The sequence below is a fragment of the Balaenoptera musculus genome, chromosome 1, assembly GCF_009873245.2.
Source record: "Balaenoptera musculus isolate JJ_BM4_2016_0621 chromosome 1, mBalMus1.pri.v3, whole genome shotgun sequence".
Classification (NCBI taxonomy): domain Eukaryota; kingdom Metazoa; phylum Chordata; class Mammalia; order Artiodactyla; family Balaenopteridae; genus Balaenoptera; species Balaenoptera musculus.
The window spans coordinates 153,509,733-153,536,734 of record NC_045785.1 but is presented as its reverse complement, the minus strand read 5'-3'; the positions used below and the strand labels follow the sequence as shown (position 1 = coordinate 153,536,734).

General features: G+C 51.2%; 1 protein-coding gene across 1 annotated transcript; it reads left to right on the top strand.

Annotated features, from left to right (window-relative positions):
- The first annotated feature begins 8,063 nt into the window (after positions 1-8,063).
- Positions 8,064-25,132, top strand: PIGR (polymeric immunoglobulin receptor). Its single transcript, XM_036832523.1, has 11 exons — positions 8,064-8,194; positions 15,238-15,333; positions 16,064-16,408; positions 17,149-17,802; positions 18,994-19,326; positions 19,899-20,222; positions 21,134-21,308; positions 21,701-21,822; positions 22,460-22,591; positions 22,715-22,773; positions 23,828-25,132. Exons 2-11 carry the CDS (start codon positions 15,291-15,293, stop codon positions 23,921-23,923), a joined length of 2,283 nt encoding a protein of 760 aa, XP_036688418.1. The 5' UTR covers positions 8,064-8,194; positions 15,238-15,290; the 3' UTR covers positions 23,924-25,132.
- Positions 25,133-27,002: the final 1,870 nt, after the last annotated feature.

The window sequence follows — 27,002 nt, the reverse complement described above, 5'->3', positions numbered from 1 at the left end:
CAGGGAAAGCTGAGGTCCTCGAGCAAGAGGAGCCAGTAAAAGTTCAAATGGATGGAGCAGAGCCAAGATCAAAGTCTTTGGAGCTGAGCCGAGATAAGATCTGGGGGAAATCTTGGCCAGGAAGGAAGTGGGGCAGCCCCGAAGGCTTACAGCTCTCCTTTATGGGCTAAAGGATGCCTGCAGCGGGGCAGGAGCCTGGACTTAAGGGACCAGAGCCAAAGCAGGCTAAGCAGGCTAAGCAGGCCACGTCCACTGCTGGGTATTGTCAGTGCTTTGGTTTTTTAATCTCATATCCCCAGCTAGCATGATACCCACACCTCTGGGATGAGGGGCAGGGAGACACTCCATCTCTGAAGCTGGAATCAGGGAAGTGTCCGTGGAGATTTCTAATCCAAGATACAGGGCAGGGAAGCACTGACTTTCCTAGGATCAAGCATGTTCTCCGGGTTAGGGCTCAACCCTCCCGTTCTCACCCCGCTAATTATTAATGCTGCTACTGTTCGTTAAGTATCTCTATACAGCTGGCACGCCCCTAGGTGTTTTCACATTCCGTATTCATTTGATGCAACATTTCTGTAAGGTAGGCAGGATAATCCCCATTTTACAGATGAGAAGACTGAAGCTGGAGACAGGAAGTAGCTACACACCTGGGCACTGAACGCACAGCAGCTACAGCCTAGATCCTTGATCACGGCGCTGCACCTCCATACTTGGACTTATGGCCTGCATAGCTGGTCAGGCCTTCCCTGTTTAAGGTTCTAGAGAAATCCTTGTTTTCCTCTTTTAGGCCTGGGTGTAAAAATTTCATAACCATTTCCAGTAATTTGTTCTCTTCAATCACTGAGCTGACTTATTCCTGTCCTGGCTAAGTGAAGTGGAAAAGTTCAGGGAGCTGGAACTAAGAGCTAAAGATTCACTCACCAGCCCCGAGGTCCTTATTGGCATTTGTACAAATTGAGCTCAGATCTTAATCGCCTGCAGGGGTGTCCATCTGTCACAGGTAACTCAGGGCAAACGCTTAACTCCACAGACAACTTCTCATGCTCTCCACTAAGACTTTGGGGATTTCTTCCTCTTCTCCAGGAGCCAGTGGGGTCTGGGAAATACAGAATCAGTTAAATAACAGCTCCAGTCAGATATAAAGAGGAAGGTACTTCCACAGAAAGACTTATATTTCACTTCAGCCAAGTAGACATGGATTATGTGATTGTTTTCCATTGGTGTAGATAATCCAGGGCTAACAGCTTGACAAATGTTCAGTGGAGAATGGAGATTCTACACGAAAGGAAACGCACTCTCTGTGGGTGGCCTTGCATGCAGGGTCCAGGGCCACCAAGCCCTCCATTTTTCTTGAAGTGACACAGCTTGGCTTGCAGGCACTGGCCCTCCCAGGTCAACCTGCTCCCTTCACTATCAGCAAGGGGATGAGCAGTCACCCCATGGCCTGCTCTCCAGGGGGTCAGCTGAAAGCCAGACAGGCAGCAGAGAGGTGCCAGCTGCAGGAAAGGACCCTATGCCATACTCCTAGAGGCTCGTAGAAACCACGAGCACTGAGGCACTGGGTCAGGAGGCCACCATTTGCCTCCTGGTCCCGTTTTGTTGAAGACATGTGTTCCCTGAGTAGCATCTGGCGTCTTCTGTGTCCTGCCTCTTCCAACCTCTGGCCGAGTTCCCAACCTTGGCCTGTTTGCTGCCTTGATCTAGATCTACCAGTGTTGCTCTGAGTGTAGAGGGTCAATCAACAAGGGCCACTTCTTCTCCTAATGTTACAGAGTCCTGGCTCCCCAGCCCTGAGTATCTTAGACAAGAGGAAGAGAGCCAGGATGACCATGACCAAAGGCGTTTTCCAAGTTGTCCCATAATTTGAAGATGTCGCACCTCACTTCAGACATGAATTCAGAAAAAGGGCATCAGGGAGTTCACTTCTTTAGAGCCTGGCATGGGAAGGGCAGACTGGTTAGGAAATGCAACTTGTCTAAACTTTTCATTTTGCCGGCACTCTCCTCCACCCGTGTAGCACGGAAAACTGAAAATTAATTACAGTATACGTCACCGGAAAGAAGCAGATGGTACACCACTATACAGGTGGGACTGTTGAGGCTCAGAGGGCACAGGCTGCAGGGGATCACAGGGGACATTTTTCCAATGGCTGCCTGCTAGGCAAACCTTGGGCTAAAGGCCAGGCTCAGACCAGGAACAAGGAAACAGCAAGGCTTCAGGAGGACACCAGTAGCTTATGAGTGGGGCTGGGCCCTGTCACCTGACCCTCTGTTGACTTTGGATGTCTACTTTGAAAATCTTCCTTCTTCCGCCCCTTCCTGGCCAAGGGATGGAGGTAGTAGAGGGCAAGAGAGTGGTTTGGTAACCTCAGAAATGGTTTGTTCATTTGTTCCTGCCTCTCAGAACCAGAGAATAAAAGCTCTTTGGGGTCCCAGGACCGGCTTAGGGGAAATAGAGGGAGCCTTGGGACCAAGGCCAACTTTCCATTTCCAGGCTCTTTCATGTTCAGCTTCATCACTCCTAGCCTCCTCGGGGCAAGAGATAGGCTCAGGGGGCACCCACCACAGTCTCTGCCTTCACTACCCCACCAGCCACAATGATAGAGTACAGACAATCCCCCTCACCACCACCCCGGAAGGCCTAGAAGAAATGTTGTTTTCACTCCCTGATCGGGAGTCAACAGAGCTAGGAAAACAGATGAGGGATTGGACGTCTGGGCAGTGACACAGGGAGGCAGGTAGTCAGGGAGAAGGAGGTGACTCAGTGAATTCATGTAGAAAAAAGAAAAGATTTGAGGCTCAGGTGCACACACTTGGCCAGTAAGTCACCCTCTCCAACACATTCAGTAACCTGAACCTCTAATCTGGTCGCAGCCCTCTCCCCCTCTTTCACACTCCCCACATGTCCACCACCCAGCTTGCCATTCTGACTTTTCCTTCATTGAGCTTGTTCTTGTCATGGACACAATGCTGCCAGATCATAGATGCTATGCTCCAAGCTCCTTAAGAAGGGCCCTGGGGAGCCCCTATGAAATCACCCAGTAGCCAGGCAAACATAGAGCATTTATAATGAAGTTTCCTTCTACCTACTTCCTAATGGGAAGATTCACCAGGGAGCCTCTGAACATAAGTCTGTGCTCAGAAACTCCCCCAAAAGCTTGCCCAAGCAAGCCCAGCCAACTGGACGGTTCTACTCTGGGATTCTAGGCAGTGACCACACTAGGGACCACGTTGCCGGACAGCAGCGCTCAGCTGAGCAAAAGGGCAGTCGTCCCCATCCCATGCCCTCTCCCAAGCCTCAAAGGTGAAATTAGAACAGGAAGAGCCAGTGCTGTGCTCCTGCCAGTAGATGACAGCTGGGGCCAGGAAATGCTAGATCATTATTTGCTGATGGCGAGGGCAGGATACTTGGCATAAATAATCCCAAACAGTCAACGTCCTTAAAAAATAAAGGGGGGAATGGGGCTTGCTATTTAGCTTTGGTAGATCCACTGTCACCATTCTATTTTGCAGTGATTGATACTAAAATACTACATATTATTGGCTTACCAAGGAACGCTAAATTTCAGGGCTGGCTGACCTGGGATTAAACATTGACTCCAGACAAGGGTTAAACATTGACTCAGCTAAAGATCCGCACATGGGAGCAGAGAGCAGGCAGTAAACAGCAGTTATAGGCATTTCATCCGTCCCATCTTACCCCACTTGTCCAGCTACATTCATGGAGACCGTCCACAGTGAGCAATGCCAGAAGGGCAGCGGAGGTCTGGGGAAGGAATGGATGGCATTGACCTCCCCTTCTCCATTGGTGGCTGGGTCAGCACCGGGTCTGGGAGCAACACGCTAGTGGTGCCAACCTGAAGGGCTGGACCTGCGGAGGCGTGTGGACCTGGCCTTCTCCAAGTCTTCCCTGGATCAGTTCAGGGTGCAAACGGGAGCCCTTGGCTGCCTGGGGAAACGCAATTCAGAAGATTCATCTGGGGGAGTAAAGGCTTTGGGAAGTGGAGGAAAGTGCCCAATGCTGGGAGACCTTGGTTCTCAACCCATCCATGCCATCAACTCACCATGCAAACCTGGGCAAGTCATTCCACTCCCCCGCCCTTGGTTCCTCATGGATCAGTGGGGCTCTGTTCCAAAAGCCTATGCTGTCCCTTTCATTTGAAGCTGGATAATAAGCACCTTTGAGATGCCAGCCGCTGTCCATATTACAGTTAATTTCATACCATAATTATGCGGTAAGTGTAATTAGCCCCATTTTGTAAATGAGAATACCAAGGTCCAGAGACATTAAAAAACTTGTCAAGGGTCCCCCCGCTAGTAGGTGGCAGGGCTCCTACGTAAACCCAGGGCGTTCTGGGTCTGGAGCTTGGGAGCTTCCCACAAGGCTACACTGCTTGGCTGGTGTGGCTCTTGGCAGTGGTGCATTGGGGTGATGACTCCTCAGTTAAACCATAAGCCCTGGGGGAACAGGGCTGCGTACCCCTGCCTGTCTCAAATCTCCCTGGACCTCGAACTTGTTGTGGGCATAATTTTGTGGTAAATTGATCGAACTGGTCATGGGCATAGTAGATGCTTGTGGTAGGCTGAAAAATGGCCTCCCAAAGACATGTACACCTCCTGATCCCTAGACTCTGTAAATGTGATCTTATTTGAGAAAAGGGTCTTTGCAGATGTAATTCAGTTCAGGATCTTGAGATGAGGAGATCATCCTGGATTATCTGGGTGTACCCCAAATGCCATCACAAGTGCCCTTACAAGAGAGGCAGAGAAACATTTGAGATATACACTTTCAGAAGACAATGTGAGCCCAAGGACAGAGATCGGAGTGGTGTGGCTACAAGCCAAAGAATGCCAAGGAAGGCCAACAGCCACCAGGAGCTAGAAGAGGCAAGGATCAGTTTCTTCCCCAGAGCTTCCAGAGGAAGCACAGCACCCACACCTTGATTTCAGACTTTTGGCCTCTAGAACCAAAAGATAATACATTTCAGCTGTTTTAAGCCACACAGGTTGTAGTACTTTGTTACAGCAGCCACAGAACTCTAATGTGGTGCTCGATCAAAACACAGAATCCTAGAACTGGAAAAGCCTTGGAGACCATTTGGTCCAGCCCCCCCATTCAACAGATGAAACGACTGCAGCCCTAAAGGAGGAAGTGATTTGGCAAAGGTCGCTCAGCAAGTTAGAGGCAGAGCCAGAGCCACGATACAGGCGTTCTGTCCTCAGACCAGGGCTCTGCACTTCCCCACACTGACTCATGCCGAGTCCCAGAGTCGTGAAAGCCAAATGAGAAGCCGTTCTCATTATTATATTCTTCTCATATGATTATTTTAAGACGGAGGGGGAGCTTTTAAGCAGATGAAGTGATGGCAGTTTTGGAGGTATAATTCCTGTTGCTATCATCACTATTGAGTTGGGTAGTTGGACCCTCTTGGCCAGTCTCTCCTCTCTCAGGACTGGGAGGCAGGGGCTATGTCTTAGGGCCAGTGGGTTCCCGGTGGCGAAACCACAGTGAAAGAGGGGGAGCTGGGGGACTCTAATCACACCACCAGCATGTGGCTGAGCCCAAAATAGGACGCAGGGTCTTGACTTTGTGGTTCTTCCCTGGGTTCTACTTCTCATTTTCTTCTTTCCCTAAGCTGGATCACTAATCCAGGCGGGTCTTGGATATGTAGGGCGGGGCGGGGGTGTGTGGGGGAACGGTATGCTAAGATAGTCTTGGGGACTCCTGGGAATACAGCAGAACACGATCGAGGAACCCTCCCACCATCACAGACTACAGGAATAGGAGTGGAGATCTGGGGCCCCCAAGGCAGCATGAGAAGCAACTGTTTCATGGATGTGCTTCCCTCCCTGCCCACAGGCTTACACTCATCAAGGTTCTGTCTTAGTGCTCAGTGGGCCTTTCTTAACCCCAACTCCAGCCCAAACAACACAAGGTATCCTTGCTTTGGAGGAAATCGGTTAATGAGACTAAGAAAACAAAACCTACAAATATCTTGACAATTGAGTTCCAAAGGAGAGAGAGATAAGAAGGAAAACCTTTGAAAGGAGCTATAATCTGGCAGAACCAGGATGTTCCCCTAACTGTCCCCAAACCATCTCCATCTCCCCTCACATCGTCCCACTTCACATTGACACTGGAACTGGGAGGAAGAACAATTGCCGAAGGGGAAGAAAGATGGCTTAGCTATCGATGCATCTTTGTGCCTTCCCACCCACCACCATCGGGCTTAGATCAGGGCTGCAGTCAGGAGAGGAGGTTGACAATGACGGAGATATCCAGAAGGGTTTGGAGATGCCAGAGCCAAGGGGGCCTGTGCCTTGCTTGTCCTGTATGCAACTTTGGTGGTCAGCGTCTTGCCAATGTCCTTTGCAGCCCCAGTTACATGGGGACAATTGAGCACAGAAGGCTACAAGGGGTGCTGGGGAGAATGTGCCTCTGAGGCACACGATCTCTCGAAGGCATCAGAAAGATGCAGATGAGCCACATTTGCCCTGCATACACAAGAAGGGCGAGGAAGGGCTGAGGGGGCCCGGAGGTCCTACCCGAAGGAGCCCAGATGAAGTGACAAGTAGAACACAGAGTGGACAGCAGACCTCTCAGGATGGGCCAGTATAAAGGCCCCCAACCAGCAGGGCACATTACACCTCAGTGGATGGGACTATTTCCTTCTGGTGCATGAGGCCAACATAGAACCATGACAAAGCAAGGCCAGCGTGATGGGGCCCTCCTTCCCACTGCCTCGACAGTTACACTGGCACAAGCCACCCCCTCACTCATGCCCACTTCCCCAGGGTTCACATAATCACCAGAGGAGAGAGGGGAGACAAAAAGGAAAGAAAATCCAGAATGAGACTGAGTTTTGAATCGGGAGTAAAGTGACTGAGATATCGTTGAATTGGACCAACTTTGCCCAGAAGTGACTAGGTAACTTTTTTCTTACATCAGTCAGATTGTGGGTTTAGGGTCTAAAATTAAGCTCCGTAATAGAAAACCTGGTTTCTTTTCTTGCCATCCAAACCTGTGATCGCGAGTTGATAGCCTGCTGTGACTGAGTGGTTAGCTAAAATAAGACCCGGGCTCTGACTGCCTTGCGTTTTTCCAGGACTCTATTTCCCCTTTCCTCCTTCCCCTTTTGGGGTTCAGTCTGTAGGATGCTGTAGGAGAGCCTGGGCCAGCCCTGCGCAGGTATGATGGGGCAGGATCCTGTGGGGGGGGCATGATGAGGGGTGGAGGACGCACATGTGTGTTGGGGAGTGGGCTTCACTTGTGTGACTCCGGACTAGGATCATTTGGGTTGCTCCTGGGAGTCCTAACTGGGTCAGGTCAGGGAGGCGCCAAGGACTAACTGAGTCAGGGAAGGAGGTTTCTACCCCAGCTCTGCCTGTCAGCGCCCTCTTTGCCGAGACGCCAAGCCCAGGTTCCAACAAAACTCCAAGGTCTGCCATTCCCGGGGGAGCTCAGAGGCAGCCAGAATCTCCAATTCCTCTAGTGAGTGAGGAGGGAAGAGCACGGTCCCCGGGGTCCTGGGAGCTCTGGAGCTGGCAAAATGGGCTCTGCAGGAGATGCGTAACAAGTGGACTTAATCCAGGCTCAATAGCCCAGGGAGTGGGAGACATGTTGCCAGGTGAATGGAGATATGAGTCCAAGGATGTGAGGCTATTCCTGCCACCTATACCCCTTCCAATGCATATCGATTCCACACTGTGCCCTGGGCTAGGTGTTTCACATCTAATATCTGGTTATGCCCACAACCTGTAGGTTTGGTATTACTCTCCCTATTTTCCAGCTGAAAAGAAATACGAAGGTGACTTGCCTAGGATCTTGCAGCTAGAAAGCAACAGAACAGGCTTTTCATGCTCGATACCCCGTCTCACATCCTGCAGCTGTAAAGATGGAGGATTCCCAAGGAACAGAGTCTCCCAAGGTCAAGGAGAAGCAAGTGGTGCCAGCCAGGAAAGCCAAAAGGAAAGGAAAGCAAGGGATCTGTGGGAGTCACGTGCCACTGGCCAGCCGCCATGCCCATGGGAGAGTGTCCCTTTAAGAGCCCAGGTGTGGGTCAAGCACCACACACAGTTTCAGTTTTGGCAGCAGTATCCAGTGTCCTGCCGGAGGCTTCTAGAAAGGCAAGGGTTGCGGACTGGTCAGCAGGCTGTGCCCAAGAAACTGACAGGATAGAAGGAAGTGGCTAAAAGTAAGTGTGGCTGCTCTGGGATCCCCAAAGGGATGCCATCTGGGAAGGGCCCGGGATGGTGACTCAGGCAGTGCCCTCTGCGTGCGTGACTCCCAGCTTACAGACAGCGGGGTGAGGAGAACGTGGTCGCGGCCTGTGTGCCCGAGCATGTTGTGGGAGAGTAGACAGGCACAGCCCGGAGAGCTGAGTAAGGATGCATGGGTGAAAGCTCAGCAGGTGGGAAGAAGGGATGTCTTGGGTCAACACATGTAGCTCTGCTCTAAGTTTGGTCTCTGAATTCCCTACTAACTCCTTTATAACTTAACTGTGACCTTAGGCAAGTCACCTAATCGCTCTCTCAGTCTCGGTTTCCTAATGTGTAAAATGGGGATACAAATAAGGCATTGGCCTCACTTAGGGTGGATGTGAGATTCAAATGAGAAAACGTGTGGAATTGCTTTGAAAACTCTAGAGTGAAATAACAGTTGTTTGGTGTTTTTCAGTTCGGTTCAGTTATTCCAGGACTATTGAGCACCAGAAAGGCGTGGATAGAATAAGGCATATGCAGTGCCTGGCGTGAGGCAGGTACTCTTCTAGTCCTTGAAGCTTTCCACCTCCAGCTTTCTGGTGAGGGCACAGGCAGCCCCTTTTTCCCGGCTTCGAAGAGGCTCTGAGATCCTTTCCAATTTCAACCCAGCTTTGCTCTCGCAGATTCCTGCCACTTCGAGGTATAGTGTGTATCACTGTATCAGCCTGCACCTGCTAAAGTGGGAAAAATGAGGTCCTTCCTGGGAAAGTGAGTAAGGCAGGCAGAACCCCCTCCCAGGCATAGGCAGCATTCCCCAGTCCTGATGTTCCTCCTGGCTCTGCAGCCTGGAGGCCTCAGACATCGGCTTTCCCCTGGCCCATCCCGACAGCATCCCCAGGCCAGCCAGGGGACCCTCCGGCACAAGCTCAGCTGCTGTGCAAGCTCCGTCTCTCACCACCCCCACTTCCCTTTTTGCAACTGCCCCGGGCCACCTAAGCTGCTGGCGCTGTTTTGCACCACAGCCTTCGCCATCACTCTCCCCCTTCACTAGGGGAATTACAGGTCCCTGAACACCTGGAGATGAGATATGCCAATTCATGGGTTAGGGTAGAAGGCAACTCTCTGGTCTGCCCAGAGCCAGCTCTGAAACTCTCCATCCATCTCTCTCCCTGGCCTTGGGTGTGGTGATGTAGCAGAAAAAGCAATGAACCAGGAGCCAGGAGAGCAGCTAGCTGTCTCTTAGCCTGTCTCTTAGCACCTCGAGATGCTGGGGCTTTATTTTACAAATAGTGTGATAGCAGCAGCTTCCAAGTAGTAAACACACTTACCCTTGGCTTTCACAGCTTCATTCCCTTCCCACCTGAAACAAACCTGGGAGGTAGGCAGGGTAGGTATCACAATCCCATTTTACAGTTGAGGAAACTAAGACTGTGAGTTAATGTGAGTGGTGTAAGTTCACCCAGCAAGTACAAATGACAACATTTTGGGGCAGTCATTTTGATATGGTCATGGGGACATTCTGACATCACCTAAAAAACACAATACCCAACTTTAAAAACCATAACATTATTCATGCATGTGCTCAGCAGAGATCCCCTCATCTCTGTCTTGCCCCCTCTTTGGGTGGGCTGAAGCTGGGAGCCCAAAGTCCCTGGCGTTGACACAGTGTGATGAAGTAGAAAGAAGCTTTGAAGGCAATGTGTCTGGTTATAGGAAACGAATGTAGCATGCCGTACACATGGTAAGTGCTAAATAAATAGCAGCCAGTATTATTTTTCAGGAAGAAATTTCTCTCTTGGCACCTACCTCTGGCTTCAAATAGAGTCTCTTCACAGGAACTACCTTTCCTGTGAAAAGCAGAGAGGCGAGAACTGGACTAACTTCTCCTCTAAGATTGGATTTCCTGCTCCCTCCCCTCCTGACTGCTTCCTCTCAACTCTAAGACCCTCTGCAGTACAGCATAGTGACTAAAATCTTGTACTCTTGACCAGAATGCCTGTATTTGAATCCCAGCCCAGCCACTTACCTACTGTGTAACTTTGGACAAATGTCTTACTTCTCTGGGCTTCAACCGTCTCATCTGTGAAATGGGTTTGCCCATTTTATCTTCCCTTCTAGGGTGGTTGTGAAGATTAAATGAGTTAACACATGTATAGCACTTGAAAATGTCTCAGTACGTGCTAGCTATAATTATGATCCCTTACTTCTAACCTAGTCCTCTTTCAGGCCATGCTGGTCTAATCTGAGCAGCTCTCCCAAGTCTTCAAAGGCCGCTCAGCAAACAGACTTCTGTTCTCTCACTCTAAGACAGGAAAAAGAGAAGATTGTGTTGATTTTAGAGAGGATATGGGCAAGGAACTTTTTTTTTTTTAAGCCCAGCACCCTGCTTAGGACTTTACATATGTTGCTTCATTTAATCCTTACAGCGACTCACTATACTAGGTACAATTATCTCCAGTTTACAGATGAGAACTTGGGGCTCAATGAGTTTAAATAGCCTGCCCCAAATCACACAACCCCCAAGTAAGAGAGACGATAGCCAAGCTGAGGAGTCCGTGCTCTGTGCTACTCTCCAAGTGCACAGCAACCGTAAAAGTTAAGTGCACAAACCCTCACCCTCCTGTGCTAACCAGTAATTGCAACCTCTTAGAGTGGAAGAGCACTTTACACTATTCAGAGTGCTTCCATATATATTAACCTGTTATTCCACTACATAGTCCCCCACCCCACAGTAGCCCTTCAACTAGAAGAGTCAGGGACCATGATGTCCATTTTACAGATGGGAAAGTTGAGCCAGCATATTTTGCCCAAGTGGTAGAGCTCTTCTGGTAGCCTGTGACAGAGCAGGACTCTGGACCTCTGGGTTCTCTTCCATCCTCCATGCTCCTCTTCACGCTACTTTCCCTTGAGTGCCCAGAACCAGGAAGCTATTGGGCAAAGTGAGAGAAATCAGCCCTAACTTTGCCCTTCTCAGAGAGGGAATGAGGATGTAACCATTCCCAATCCAATCAGTCTTTGCTGAGCAGCTGGTCTTTGCCAGGCACCCTCTGGAGAGCAAGGCCTTCTGGAGATGGGGATATTGATCTCAGTTGACTCTAACTTCCAGGAGCTTGCCATCTGGTAGAGTGGGTGAGGTAAACACTTACACGTCAGGGTAGAATGGGATGGAGTCAATAACAGGGGTTCTCAGTCTTTGTCGAAAGGCCATCTGAAAATCCACAAGTCTTATTCCCAGAGCTTCATGAAGCTTGTAACCCAAATGCTTAATTTCTGCTGAAGTCTTGCATTCCGACTTTTGACAGGAATGGAACCAGAAAGTCTTGGGTCTTTCTAGCTCATATATCCTTTGGACCCTGTGGTTGCTCTCTCTCCATTTCCCTGCCCTCTGGAGTTCCGATTTCTTTTCTCCAACACTGCCTTTACTTGGAGATTCTCCCACAATCCAGGGCTTCCATAAACTTCATAACCTCTCCTGTGCTCCTGCCTGTCACTACAAGTCTGAGGCCCTTCCAGACTACACAGACTGCCCTCCCTCCCCTCGCGATGCTGTGGTTTCCAGGCTCACTCTAGTCTGTGCTCGGCCTCTGCACCCCTGGGAGAGGAGAGCGATAGTCCCACATGGACCCAGGCAGCGCCTCTCCTGGCCATGCAGTCCAGGCCAAGGAAAGCTCCTTCCCTGGCCAGACCAGCCACTCCCTGCTCCTCTGAGCCCCAAGCTTCCTGTTCCCCCAAGTTCACACTCACAGGCAAACAGGTGAAGGACCCAGAGATGCTGAGGGCCTGTGCTCACCAGCAGCCAAGCCAGGACCTGGTCCAGGAGAGCCTTCTCCCTCTGAAAAAGGAGAAAAACCTAAGATTAGATGGACAGAGATTTGACTCCAAGCCATGAGAGCTGAAGACCACCACTCTAACTTCAGGGGAGCTAGCTAGGTTAATTCTATGAGGAGATAGACTCTGCTATTCAGCAGGGCCTACACCCTGCCCCAACCCACAATTGTGTAGACATATATTATGAGTATTTCAGGGTCAGTAACTTGGTAAAATGAGAATGATTTAGAATATCCCAGCCTGACTAGTGAAAATATGGCTCCTTTTTTAAGAGCCAGAAAATGTGCCTTCCTGCATGATATACTAGCCCATGTAGATCCCAAAAGAACAGGTCCCTCTGAGCGTCCAAGTAGTGATAATAGGGTAGCGATTCGATCCCACTCTGCTGTGGAGTCTTGGGGCCAAAAATCTCTCTAACCCTTAGATTTCCCATCTGCACATGAAGATATTATTTATCCCTTGGGTGGCTGAGATGATGGATGAAGTCATATAAGACGAGAAGGTAGCAAAGCATCTGGTGCCTACTAGGTGCCCGATAAATATTATGCTCTTCTTCCCTTCCTAAAGCAAATCCTTTGACTCCAGCCCCAGCTACCAAGGAACTGGGGCCTCCCTGAGACCTGAATCTCCCAGGTTTGGGAGAAAGTCTGGTTTTGAGAGGAAGGGATTTCTAATGATTCACAAAGCCCAGGGTCCTTTCAGCTGTGAACAGAGAAATTGTGTTTCAAGTTTAGCTTTGAGCAGAGATATCCTGCTCTTGAGAGCATGGGGGCACGGGAGGAGTTCAATATCCCTGGGGACTGGACTGTGTGTTTCCTCACCAAGGTCAACTTCTACCAGATTTGCCCTCCCCCTGCGCATGCCTGGTGATGGCATCCCTGGTGTGAGGTTATGCAAAGGGTAATGGGTACGTGTGCGCATCCTCCCCAGACGTGGACCTTCACAGCCACCCAAGCATGTCACAGATGAGAGAAGCCTGGGCTGGCAGTCGGGACCCCCGCTTTGGAAAATCTGGCATCTGACTCTATGTAACCCAAGGCAAATTGCTTTTACCAGTCCAGAGGAGGGGCTGCATCCCCCAGCTCAGCCTATGGGAAGACCGACTCCAGTCTCACAGAAATATTAGGAAGCTTGTTGATCTCAGGTGAGAACAGCGACCAGAACCAGAGAGCTGCTGTTGGCTTGGGCTGCTCAAAGCACGTGGCACTGTGTCCTCCCACTGGCCACTGCAACCAAGGCCAGCACAAATGGCAGGTGGTAGAGTCCTTGGGACTCTGCAGCGAGCCCGTCCCAAGTGTTCCAGAGGAGAGAGACTTCCCAGCCCTCTGACCCCTGCTCCCACCTGGGAGTCAATCCCATGGCCACCACGGTGCCCACTCAGGTGGTCCTGCAGCCAGCGTTGCCTGAGCACATCCAGGCTGGGGCGGACTCTGGCATTTGGCTAAGGCCCCACTCCAGAAGTTAATCATTGGCCTGGTATGAAAAGTCCAGGGCAGTTAACTAGAATCAAGAGAACCTCGAGCTGCCACCCGACACCCATATCTGTCCCCACCTCCCCTAACCCGCTCCTCTTACTTTTCTGAAGAACTGGAGAAACAGAATACCTTTATCTCCACAAGGAAATAAAAAGGTGCCTTGCTGGGAAATTCCCTCACGGAAAAGAAAGAACCAAGATAAACAGCTCTATTTCCTTTGGCTCAAGCTAGCGGAGGGCGTCTCTGGGAGCAGGAACAGGGCCAAGGCAGTAAGGGAGCCTGGGAGATGCCTCTCCACGCTCCCTGCTGCTTAGAGCGTCCTTATCTCTATGGGTGCTGGTTACTGCCCAGCACCTGTTAACACAGTTTTCTCCTTTCACACTCTCATCGTCAAGTCCGTTCCAAAGTTGAAAGCCTGTCACAGTCCGTGGGAAAGTGAGGACTCCCCTCTTCACCTCTCTCCTCCTTTAGGCTGCAGTCTGGGTCCAGAGGACAGCTGTGGTCAGGCTGGGCCCTGGGGCCCTCAACACTCCCCAGTCCTGGGCTATGTCCACAGATGTTACAAGGTCCACACGTGCTGCACCCTCCGAGTGGCCTTACCTTGGATTCTCCATCTTCGTCTGACCGACCTCAGCAACCAGGATAACAGAGGCCATCACACCTACATTTTTAACCCCAACCCTATAACTGAGTCTCTGGGAAATCGTGGGCAGATCACTCAGCATCTCAAGACCTTGATTTTCTTATCTATGAAATGGTTGTAATTACAACTGTTCTGTTTTATTTAAAGGGAACTTATAGAGCTCAGTGAAATAGTGTAAATGACAATGCTTTGATAAGCAAAGGGGGCTCTACAAATAACAGGAATAAGCGTGAGGGATAAGCATCCCACTCTATTTGAGGTGCAATACAGTGCAGTAAGAGAGGCTCAGAGCTTAGACCCTGGGGGTCAGACAAAGCAGGATTCAGGTCTTGCCCACCTCCTCCACTCCCACCCTACCTATCCCCACACTTAATCCTTGTGTGAACGCGAGGAAAGCACTTAACATTAAAGCTTTCATTTCCTCCTACGTAAAATGTGGATAAGAATGCCCATCTCCTCAGCGGCAACAACAACAACAACAACAAAAATAGAATACCCACCTCCTAGGGGTGATATCAAGTTTAAATGAGATAATACAGGTACATTATTTAACACAGTGCCTGGAACATGGTACAAGGACCATTCATGGTGGTTATGACCATCATCATAGCTTTAATCCTTGCTAGGCTGCCTCTATGCATCTCTATTTACTCATATGACACGCCATAAAATATGCCAGCCCCCCTCCACCTCCCAGAGATGTAGGGAGGGCAGCTGGAACAGAGAGATGGAGCCACTTCTTGGTAGTAACCAATTATCCAGTGAGCTGTTCCTGAGCTGTAATGGATCTTGCCCAGGACCATGACCCCCGGATAGGGATACAGAGGAAATGACACATGTGCGTGTCCCTACCCTAAAGGAACTTGCAGCTTAGTTGAGAAGATGAAAATCTACTTATACCTATTAAGGAACAAAAAAGCATTGTGGATGATGGGACTTTGAACTGTAATAGGAAAGGCGGAGCCATTCATTCTTCCACAGGTTTTATGTCGGTTACTGGAGATACAAAATCAAACAGGTGTTGCAGGAACTCGGTCAACTAGTCTTGGAAGACAAAGGCACTTCATCACCTCGTGCTATTGTCTTTCAGCAACCACGCAAGAAGGCGGTCTGGGTGGCACAGCCCCACGGGAGCCACCAGCGATGTCGCTCCTCTTCTTCACCTGCCTGCTGGCTGTCTTCCCAGGTGCGTCGGCCAGGTCCCAGCCCACCCCTATCCCAGACCCAGTTCCCTGGGGGCCCTGAAATCAGGCCAGTCCCCAAGGATGTCCCTTGCAAAGCTTGCTTACTCCTTGAGGAGCAACCACACAGACAATGCAGAGAGGCCACAGCTGAAAATGGATTGGTGAGCCAGCACTGGGGATGGGGAACAGAAATGGCACTTCCTCATTTGAAGGTCAGGGGTCTGGTGAAGGGTCTTCACTGGGAATAAAGAAAACAAGACCTTGACCTTGAACGAAGCATCACTATGAGTTGCTTTGGGGTTTTGGGGAAATGACTTATCCTTGTGGCTCTTAATATTTTTATCTGGAAAAAAAACACAAAGTAATCTGAAAAGCTTTTTCAGAAATATAAGGAAATAACAGATAACAAATGAAATAATGTAGTACCCCACGAGGGTCGTTTAAAAAAAAAAAATATATATATATATACACAAACAAGGGATATCACTAAATAAGTTTGCCATTCCGTTTTCCTTAAAATGGTTATCGTTAATGAATTACGATTAAAATTTAAGAATTGTTTAATAGTTTTGCAATTTAGCAATTGCCTAGCTTGTAGCACATGGTAATTAATCCACAGAAGGCACATGTCTTGGGAGGAAACGTTCATGTCCTCGGCGTGGGCTGTCTGGAGCCTCTTGGCAGGCTGTACCCTCCTGCAGCCTCAGAAAGCCTCTGTCTCTGTCCCCACAGTGGTCTCCATGAAGAGTCCCATATTCGGTCCCCAGGAGGTGAGCAGCGTGGAAGGCAGCTCCGTGTCCATCAAGTGCTACTACCCGGCCACCTCCGTCAACCGGCATACCCGGAAGTACTGGTGCCGGCAGGGAGCCAGGGGCCGCTGCACTACCCTCATCTCCTCAGAGGGCTACGTCTCCAAGGACTATGAGGGCAGGGCCAACCTCACCAACTTCCCAGAGAGCGGCACATTTGTGACGAACATCAGCCATCTCACTCGGAATGACTCGGGGCTCTACAAGTGTGGTCTGGGCATTAGCAGCCGAGGCCTGTCCTTTGATGTGAGCCTGGAAGTCAGTCAAGGTAAGGATCCAGGTGCCTTAGACTTCTGGGGAAAAGTGAGAGGGAATCATCCCAGGAGCAACAGGAAGGCCTGAGGAAGGCTCTCCTGAGAGGGCATGGGGAAGGCTAGGGGTCCATCTGGAGGAAAGGACTTTGCATAATAGAACATGGAAACGAAACAGATGGGACCTACTTGGTGGTGGGGTGCGGGGGCACTTTTCTAGGTCTTCAGGGCCTGAAACATTTCAGGTTTTACTAAGGCTCTAGCTTAGAAGAGCATGAGGGGGATGGCTTCTCTCATTATATTTGTTGCAGGAGGGACAAGAGGCCCATGAGCAGGGAGAGATTCATAGGGATCCTTAAATTCCTGCTATTAGAGCACCCTTCAGATCAAGACCTTGGGTCACCAGAAGGCTTCTTTTAAAATATATTTTCTAACCTGAGATCCATTAGTCCATCAAAACTCTCAGCATAAAGTAAATGATCAGTTCTTGCCCAAAGTCCACAAGATTGGATGTAGTAAGTGATACAGGTGTAAGTATCAAGACAGAATAGAGGAGGGAGAGATTAATGCCAGCTTGGGAAGCCTTCATAGAGGAGGCAGCAGTAAAGTTGGGCCTTGGTAGACATTCTGACAGTGTTCCTCTGGAAAAGAGGGTACTCCAGGTGACAGGCACACCCAGCCCTCAAGGGGAACATTGAGTAGTCCTATGTTGCAAGAAAGCAAAATCACAACTTGCCCCCCGCCCCTCATCCTGCAGTTCCTGGGCAGATAAATGGCGGCCACGTCTACACAGCAGACCTGGGCAGAACAGTGACCATCAACTGCCCTTTCAAGGCTGTGAATTCTGAGAAGAGGAAATCTTTGTGCAAGAAGACAGGCCAGGACTGCATGCTAGTCATCGACTCCACTGGGTATATGAGCCCCAGCTACAGCAACAGAGTACGTCTCTCTATTCAGGGTACCAGCCAATTAGTGTTTAGCGTTGTCATCAACCGAATCCAGCTCAGCGATGCTGGGATGTATGTCTGCCAGGCTGGGGATGATGCCAGCGCCGATAAGAGCAATGCTGACCTCCAAGTGCTGAAGCCCGAGACTGAGCTGATTTATGGAGACCTGAGGGGCTCGGTGACCTTTGACTGTGCCCTGGGCCCAGAGATGGCAAAAGAGGCCAAATTTCTGTGCCAGCTAAAAAATGGGGAAGCTTGCAATGTGATCATCAACACGCTGGGGAAGAAGGCTCAGGACTTTGAGGGCAGGATCCTGTTGACTCCCAAGGATAATGGTTTCTTCAGTGTGCACGTCACCAGCCTGAGGAAAGAGGATGCGGGGCTCTACCTGTGTGGAGCCAACTCTGATGGGGAGCCTCAGGAAGGCTGGCCCACCCAGGCTTGGCAACTCTTCGTCAATGAAGGTGAGACCTGAGAGGGGGAGAGGGAAGAGATGAGCAGTCTGGCAGGGGAGAGCCTCACTGGCTCCCTGTGAATCTATTTAATCTCCATCAGTCAGCTGACAATATCTGCTCACTGACGAGCCCTGGATCAGATGTTCTGTGGGCAGCTGTACAAGAGAGCTATAAGACGTAGCCTCTGCCTTGTGTGATCTCCTAACTCTTCTTCTCTGTTATCAAAGGGCTTTGATGGCCGTCCCTGATCAATAGGAATGAGGGGAGTGAAGCTCCTGATTGAGACCAGACCTGTAGATTGTCTGGGTTTCAGAGAGCCATGGTGAGGACATAACATGGAGTCTCCCTGACCCTCGAGCAGCATGGCACCTCATCCTTCACACTCAGATGGAAGAAGTCTTGACTTATGTTGGTCGCAAAGCTTTCCCAGGAAGGCAATGCCCCAGCTTCTAAAATCTCCCCTCCAACATCTCTTAGGGTTATTTGTTATTCAGCAGGTTAAATCCCTGCTCCTTCTCACCCTGGAGCACTCCACACAGAGTTACCCTCATGAGAAACAGTGAACTAGTACTTGAAGTTCATGGTCACTGCCCTTGTGACTTTCCTGTAAGGGGCTCACATTCCCTGTACATCATTTCTCCATCTAGCTTGGTCCTCACCACATCCCTCAGCATCTTCAGTCGTCCAGAGTTCTCACGGAACCTCAACTTTAGCTTCTTGGAGAGAGGCCATGCTTCTCTTGGACATGGCCCTCAGTCGGGGTGCTCAACAATTAAACTTATCTGTGCTACATAGTGTATATTTTAAATCATACTGTTCTAATACATTTTCTTAATTTGGAGAAAAAACATCTGGCCATTTTGTGGGACAAGCTAATAAACAGACAAAAACTTACCTAGGCAGAGATTTTTTAAGAAGCCCAAGGAGAAAGGCTAATAGTCTCTCTTTAAACTCCTTCCATTCTCCGCTCAGAATAAGGTGGGGAAGGAATCAAGGTCGCCAGACCAGTGGGGAAGTCTCCTGGAGGCTGGGTGAAGGCTCCAGTGCTGGGCTCTGTGACATTAGGAAAATCTTCTTCACTTTCTCAGGCGGGTGAGGTGATTGGTCTAAACCTCTCTCTCCACCCTGGCTGAGCCCACGGGGAAGAGGCTGCCCAGACCACACTGCGTTCTCCCTTCCCATCCCTGTCTGTGCTTCTAGAGACCGCGATTCCCCCAAGTCGGTCTGTGGTGAAAGGAGTGGTGGGAAGCTCCGTGGCCGTGTCCTGCGCCTACAACCCGAAGGAAACAGACAGCCTGAAGTACTGGTGTCACTGGGAAGAGGCTGAAAATGGCCGCTGCCCGCAGCTGGTGCAGAGCGAGGGGCTGGTCAAGGAGCAGTACGAGGGCAGGCTCGCACTGTACGAGGAGCCAGGCAATGGCACCTACACCGTCATCCTCAACCAGCTCACCCCCCAGGACGCCGGCTTCTACTGGTGTTTGACCAACGGCGATACTCGCTGGAGGTCCATGGTGGAGCTCAAGATTGTAGAAGGTAATTGCTGAACTGGGGCAAGAGGGAAGGCAGGCAGCCCCAGGACCCCTCCAGTCAGCAGCAACATCACCCCCCAACCACTCTGCCTCCCACCTTCCCCCACCTCCATGCTGATGGAGAGAGCCCACCTGCTCATACCTGTATCAAGCACCCGCCCCCCACCTGTTCACACCTGTAACAAACCCTTTCCTGCCCCACACTCTTCAAACTACCACACGTAGCACCTCCTGTGATCATGAGCATCTGCTTCTTTTACAGTATATACGGCATCAGCTGAGTAGAGTATGGCTGTCTTGAGTCTAGGAGAGCAGATAACAGCAAGGAAAGCAAACTGAAGTCATTAGCAAGGTCTATGGTCTGTGATAGACTAGAGTGACTCACGGTGGTCACCAATAATCTATTACATAGGCACATAATTACAAGTGCTTTTGTGTTCAGTATAGTGTGTTTATTTACCATGCTGTCCAAAGAGGAAATAGGCTGTGGACAAAGCACACCCCTAGTCCCCCAGTCACTTTTCTGCGGCATCACCAGCGCTGACTTCTGTGCCTATTTCTCCCTCCCTGCTCCAGGAGAACCAAGCCTCAAGGTACCCAAGAGTGTCAAGGCTTGGCTGGGAGAGACCCTCAAGGTCTCCTGCCACTTCCCCTGCAAATACTACTCCTACGAGAAGTACTGGTGTAAGTGGAGCAACAGAGGCTGCAGGGCCCTGCCCAGCCAGGACGAAGGCCCCAGCCAGGCCTTTGTGAACTGCGACCAGAAGAGCCAGATCGTCTCCCTGAACCTGAACTCCGTCACCAGCGAGGACGAAGGCTGGTACTGGTGCGGAGTGAAGGAGGGCCACCAATACGGAGAGACCATGGCTGTCTATGTGGCGGTAGAGAAGAGGGTGAAGGGTGAGTCTCCGAGGGCCATGCCCACGTACCCTGGGACCCCACAGAAAGCTGCCTAAGAACATCTCCATCAGGGGTGGCCCCTAGGTTTGGCTAGAAGAGGCGGGGGTGGGGGGTGGGGTAGATTATGCCCCCACCTGGTCTAACTTAGCCTTCCAGAAAGGGCATCCCAATAAATATACAAACTAATTAAAAATAGTGGATTTGCCATTTAACCTCAGTTTCAAGACAAGTCCCATAGTTGCTCCTTCAGGCCACTTTGAAGCCCTTTCTATACAGAGAGATCTTCTTCTATATGTAGAAATGTCAAAGTCACTCTTATATGCATCATACTCTGCCAAAGTCTGCTCAAAAGAGGGCCAGATAACCTTCATGTACAAGGTCTGATAAAGAAAATCGGGGCAATATCTTCTAATAAGTTTGCATATCAAGCCTCTTTTTAAAATATCACATGAAATGTTTTATCCCTAATGAAGATATTTTTAGTCCCTCCAGAAATCCGATTATTCAGCATGTAGTTGGTCAGGCTCACTGAGGGAACCCTAACCAAGCTATCACCAGGGGGCAGCATTATGGCGCCCAGCCCTGTAGTCAAGAGGCCCTGGGCAGGGTTTCAAAGCTGTGAAAAATCTCCCTATCCACAAATGATGGGTCAGCCCTTATGCATAGCTGGATCTAATGACACGGAACCTTGTAGATGGAAGTGAATTTGGTATGAATGGGACAGAGATCATCTGTGACAAGCTAGAGAAGACCATCACTCCTGTTTCTAGTGTCCTTCGAGACCCTATCCTAACAGTCTTGAAATCTCACCCTGACCCTGGGATTCCTAATGAAGTCCCACTCCCCAGACTCCCTAAACTCAAGGACAGGAAGAACCATAATCCAGCCCCCTCCCCCTCTGCTCTCTCCAGGATCCCAAGATGCCAGTGGAGTGAATGCTGCTCCTGGTGAGGAGGCGATAGAGCCGAGGGCCAGGGAGACTGAGAACAAAGTCCTTCTGGGTCCCAGCCTTTTTGCAGAGGAAAGAGCAGGGAAGGATACTGAAGATCGAGCTGGTGGGAGCGGAGCATCCGCAGATCCCGGCAGGTGAGGAGGGATTTGGGACTCCCCACCTGGAGAACATTCTGGAGACCAAGGACCTGAGGTTGGGCTACCAGGCCCAAGGAGGAGAGCCTGTCCGCTTCTTGACAGTGGAGGCAGCCCTCACTGCCTCGGTTTGTGCTCTCTGCCCTTCTCCCGCGACCAGTGCGGTGTTCACCATTCAGTTCAATTTCCCAGTCCGGGTGTGCAGGCAAGGCCCAGTCCTCAGCTTTGTCCTGTCTAGGAGGGCTTCTTAGAAGAACAGAGATCGGGCGGCTGTATCAGGAGGACGCAGTGGATTAACCAGGAAGGAAGAACTGGCTGTAGCCAACGAGCCAGCACCTCCTGGGATCCCCAGTGTCCCTTGCAGGGACTAACTCAATTAATGCTTCCTCCAGCTCTGCAGGACAAGGTGGGGGCTCCAAAGCGCTGGTCTCCACCCTGGTGCCCCTGGCCCTGGTGCTGGCTGCAGGGGCCGTGGCGATTGGGGTGGTCAGAGCCCGACACAGGAAGAATGTCGGTGAGTCCCGGGGTGCTCCCTGCCCCCCACCTCCAACCCTGAGCCTCAGTCCTGGCTCAGCGGCCCTGAGGGGAATTGCCATGATCTGTTCTCTTTTATCAGCTCAAAGGAAGGGTCCAGGAAAGTGAGGTGGGGAACGATAAACCCACACATGCTCAAAGCTTACATTAAGTGCTGTGGTCCAAATGCCGTCATCTCTGCTGGAAGTCCATCTTCAATTGCTGGGGGTCTAAGTTCAGAGGCGTAGCCACTGGGAAGAGGAGGGCAGGGTGCCGGGAAACCTGGGCTTCCAGCCTGGTGTGAGGACCAGTCAGCTGTGTGACTCGGGGTGTCCCAGTTTCATACCTCTGGTTTCCTCACGGCTCAAGACAGGGATAAGAATAACCATCTCTGAGGACAAAACAAGGTCCTGCGCATTGCGAGTTTGCAGAGTGATGAAGAAAGGTCAGCGACTGTTGAGTCTAGATTGTCTGTGAAAAGGGACTGGGGAGGAGACTCGGGTCATTTCCATTCTGCCTTGGGTCCTAGTCAGAGACGAGCAGCAGAGAACTTGCCCCCCTTCAGCTCTCCTGTGGGGTTCCCTCGGGGACGCCCCGGCCTCCATCTCTACACCAACTCCTCTTTCCCCCCCTGACAGACCGGATTTCAATCAGAAGCTACAGGACAGACATTAGCATGTCAGACTTCGAGAACTCCAGGGATTTTGGAGCCCATGACAACATGGGAGCCTCTCCAGACACTCAGGAGACAACTCTCGAAGGAAAAGACGGTACATCTCTCACTCAAGGGAATGCCCAGTCCCTGGGGAACAAGAATTAGCCCTGACTCTGCATCTGGGATGGGAATAGGAGGCCAGGGAGGGCTGATCCACCCTCCCCTGCTCTACACACAGAGTTCGCCACCACTACCGAGGATGCCATGGAGAAGGAAGAACCCAAGAAGGCGAAAAGGGTGAGGGCAAGGAGGGAGGAGGAGGCCTCACGCGGGTGACGAGGAAATGCAGCATGAGGGACTGCAGTTAGACATCAGGAGAAACCACCTCAGAGTGGGGCTGGTGCCAGAGTAGGGAAGGGGGTGTAAACAGTATTTGGAAAGTGCATCTTTCTGGTTGTGGTGTTGATGTGGCTGAGGCCCAGGCAGGAGGTAAGCTGCGTTTATAGGCTGTAAACTGGCAGGAGGGAGGGAGAAGGCAGTGGGGGGGAGCAGGGGGAGTGGTTGGCAGGGGATGAGGAAGGCAAATGCATTAAAGGTTCAGCCACAGGGTGGGCAGGTCAAATGTCAAACGCTGGCAATTAGGCGGGTGCTCTTCCCAGGCCATGGGACCCATAGACTCAGGTCACCACCCTCGCTTGAGGTTTTGTGGGGACCAGCATTTTCCCTGGGGCTGGAAGACATTTGCTCATGGGAGGCACTGATAGTCACTAGAGGCCCCTTCCCACCCCAACCAAGTGCCACGTTACTTGAAATCCTGCCTGCCTTTGGGTCACATGTTACCCTCTCCTCGTACTTCCCTGATCCCAAGGCACTAACGCTTGTTATCATATCTACTCTCCCTGGCGGCAGCAGAGATCCCAGCACTGGGAACAATTAGGGGAATGAGTCAGTCCTGGAGACAGCCTTCCCCTCCAGCCTGGTGTTGTGTCTCTGAACTGGTAGAGAAAGAAAAATGTAAACCTTGTAGCTGACGCCAGCCTAGGCCACCTTGGCCGTGACCGGGGGCAGGGCTTCCGGGGACGGGCCCAGGCAACAGAGATGGTTCCACTCCATGTGTTGGAAGAAGGTAGTGAGACAGAGGGAGATATTTTTAGAAGCTGCAACTTTCCGTTTCTCAAAATTAGTCCCTCTTGGTGAGCACGGTGGCTGGAATGAGAACAGTGGGTCAACACAGTCTTGGGTTGTTTAGGCCAAGATTATGAATTTAGGATACTTAGTGCATCCCCTCCCTCCGACCCCCATTCCCTGAGCCAATGCCCCAAACACTGACCCCTCTCCTGTTGCCCCCTAGTCATCCAAGGAGGAAGCCGACATGGCCTACACCGCCTTCCTGCTCCAGACCAACAACATAGCCGCTGCCACCCAGGACGGCCCCGGAGAAGCCTAGACAGAGCCCTGGCTGCACTCATCCCTCCGCACGTGGCAATCACGTTCCGAATCACGTTGATCCTCAGGGCCCTCAGCTCCAGGGCTCCACTCCCTGCACTCACACCCCACCTAGGCTTTTCCTACCTGTCCTCAGAGGGTATGTTGGTCCCTTCTCGGTGGCATCCAAGCCTGGCTTACTTGTTCCTGTTGGGGGTGAGGTGACGTGAGGCATTCCCACCTACAGCTTATTCCTAATGAAAGAACTAAGGTGTGGGAGGAGAATTAAGATCTAAGGGGACCTCTCAGAAAGAAAAGGGACCACAGTGGGTGGGGAGACAATTTCAGAAAGCCATTCAGGGCTTCTCTGCACCCTTGTTTGGGGATGTCAGTGGGATTCTCCCTTCCACTCCATCCCTGAATCTCCCAATCCCCCACTCCCTTCCATCTTCTCTTCTTCTTTCCCTCATTAAAAATACGCATTTGGATACTCACTAGATTCCAGGCGCTCTGCTAGACACCGGGACAGATAGGCCACAAACCCGGCTAGCAACCTTTCTAAAAACATCACTGAATCCCTGGAAGCCACAGCACTCTGTGTATTTACACTCACTAAAATCCTCATCAGGTATTCTCACCTCTGCCTATACTGGGAGAAATCATAAAATGTCTGGAGTCCTGAGGCCTTAGGGATTGTGTAACACGGGCATACATACAAGGAATCAAAAACACATTCTTACCATTTTACAGGTGAGAAAATTGAGGTCCTAAGAGGTGAAGAAGTTTGTCCAAAGGCAGCAAATGAGATACACTAGTGTCAAAGCTAGATTTCGCATCTCCTGTCTCCATATAAGAGCCTCCGCTCTCCTGATGGAGACAGAATTTTACAGTAAGGAGAAGGAGGGGGAGGAGAAAAATGTAAATAGAGACTGGTCTTTCACAAGCCCCACCTCAGGGAAGACACCCCTTTCCCTTTCTGTCACTCATAGAGACCTAATAGGGTAAGAGAACGGTCAAACACTCATAACCCCTGTATTTGAAGAGTTCTGAGTGAAAGGGGAGAAAAGAGGGGGTTTGATGGTGCCAAGGAGGGGCTGATCTCCGAAGAGCTAAGGTTTTAAGGTCTTTTTCCCTCTAAGCTCTGTACTTCAACTAGCACCTACGAGCTGGCACTTGCTAACAAATCAAAAATGTGAATTAATTAATAATTAAAGACAGTGATTGCCACCAAGGAGGCTCAGACTGCATTTGTCCCCCATACCATTTGCTTCCCGGGCAACCCTTTCAGAGCAGTTTTGCTGTGGTCCCACTTTTAGACACCCCAGAACATGTATCTAAACCAGAGTTCCCCCCACCTCCAATGCTGGGCTGAGGGAGGCTAGGGGACAGCTTGCAAGTGGGACCAAGATTCTCTTCAATAAAAGAACACTTTGGGGTCTACACCAGTGGTCAAGATGCCAAAGCTCTGTAAGGAAAGACTGTCGGTCAGAAAGGAGAAATAGAGTGTAGATGGGCAAAAGAAACAGAGGGAGAAGAGAGTGAGGCTGGCTAACTTTTCCCACTTGGCAATTTAGCCAGGGGTCAGCCTTCCCCTGGGGCCACACCCCCAAGAGCCGGGGGCAACATCTGAAGGTAGAGACTAGACAGCCCAGGTCTGCGAGCTTCAGTCCCTCAGACTCCATTCACTTCCTCCCTGGCCATCCCCAGATCCCTAATATTCGCTCTTAGGACCCCAACGTGATGTTGTTAAGGGTTTTATTTGGGCCACACATGATGTGAAAATCTCTCCTACACGCTCTTATCCCACACATCCCTGCACTACCCGGCAGACCCAGCCACAGCCCAGCCGACCCCTCGTCTTCATAGACACATTCACACACACAGCACGTTCACACTCACAGCCACACACCCACACACTCGCAACCACATGCCACACACTCACAAGCACACACCACAACCACACACTCACAAGCACACATACGTTCACACATGACACACACACATTACTCCACACATCACACGCTCACACACTAACATCACACATAACACACTCCCGCACCGCTCCTCCCACTGTCACACACTCACACATTCCAGTCACATACCACTCACGCTCACACATCACACACCTCACACCGTCATGCCCACAGTCACACACACACACACACACACACACACATTTCATTCATTCATTTATTCTGTCTCCCTCCAAGGCATCCCAGGCCTTGGGCCGGCAATGCCAGAGCCCAGCTGTGCACCAGCTGCAGGGCTGGGAAGAGGCCTCAGTATAGGGAAGGGTGGAGGCTGACGGAAGACCCCCTAGAGTCACTCGCTTGAACCAGAGCCCGGAGGCTGCTCTCGACACCTCGGCGTTGGGGGGAGAAATCTCAGCCGCAGCTGCCCTGGGCTGGTGGGGACCCAGCGCCCCGCCACCCACACTTCCTCTGCACCTGCTCCGAGCCTCACGCTCCACTTCCACTGCGGATGTTGTCTTTTGTGTTTTGGAGAGCATGTGACAGACCTGTGTTGTGGGGCCCGGTGGGGGGCTGGAGGGGCCTCCTGGAAAGGTATGGGGACAGCCAGAGTCCCCTGCGGGCACAGGAGGCTGCAACGCCTGGAGGTGGGGGCCCTGGGAACCACCCTGTGGACAGCAGCCAGGGATGGAGGCTGAACCCTCGATCAGTAGCATCCTCCACGCCTCCGCATGAGGGGCTCTAGAGACACCTGCATGACCACGGCTTCTGCGGGGCCTCAGGCACACTGCGGGAGGGAGGCAGGGCAGGCACCATCCCATTTTATCCGTGGGAGAACTGAGGCCCACGCTAGAAAGTGCCAAGCCAGGAAGAGAATCCAGGGTTCTGACTGGAGCCCAAAGCTCCTTCCATGATGACTCTCAGCTGATTGCCTCAGTGTCCTGGCCACTGGCCCTCGCCCTCGACCGTCAGGGTCCTGAAGGGTGGCTCTGCCAGGCTGCTGTGTCTCTAGACAGAGTTGCTGTGTGACCTGTCACACCCTCTCTGGGCATTGCCCTTGTGGTCACTGGACTGTGCCTGGGCCGCTGTGAGAGGGCAGCACCTTAGGCAGATAGTCGGGGAAGATGAGGG

Coding starts and splice junctions, on each gene's coding strand:
- PIGR (XM_036832523.1), top strand. CDS start 15,291: ATGTCGCTCCTCTTCTTCACCTGCCTGCTGGCTGTCTTCCCAG. Junction 19,327..19,898: donor GGAGCTCAAGATTGTAGAAG/GTAATTGCTGAA, acceptor TCCCTGCTCCAG/GAGAACCAAGCCTCAAGGTA. Junction 21,309..21,700: donor GCATCCGCAGATCCCGGCAG/GTGAGGAGGGAT, acceptor TGCTTCCTCCAG/CTCTGCAGGACAAGGTGGGG.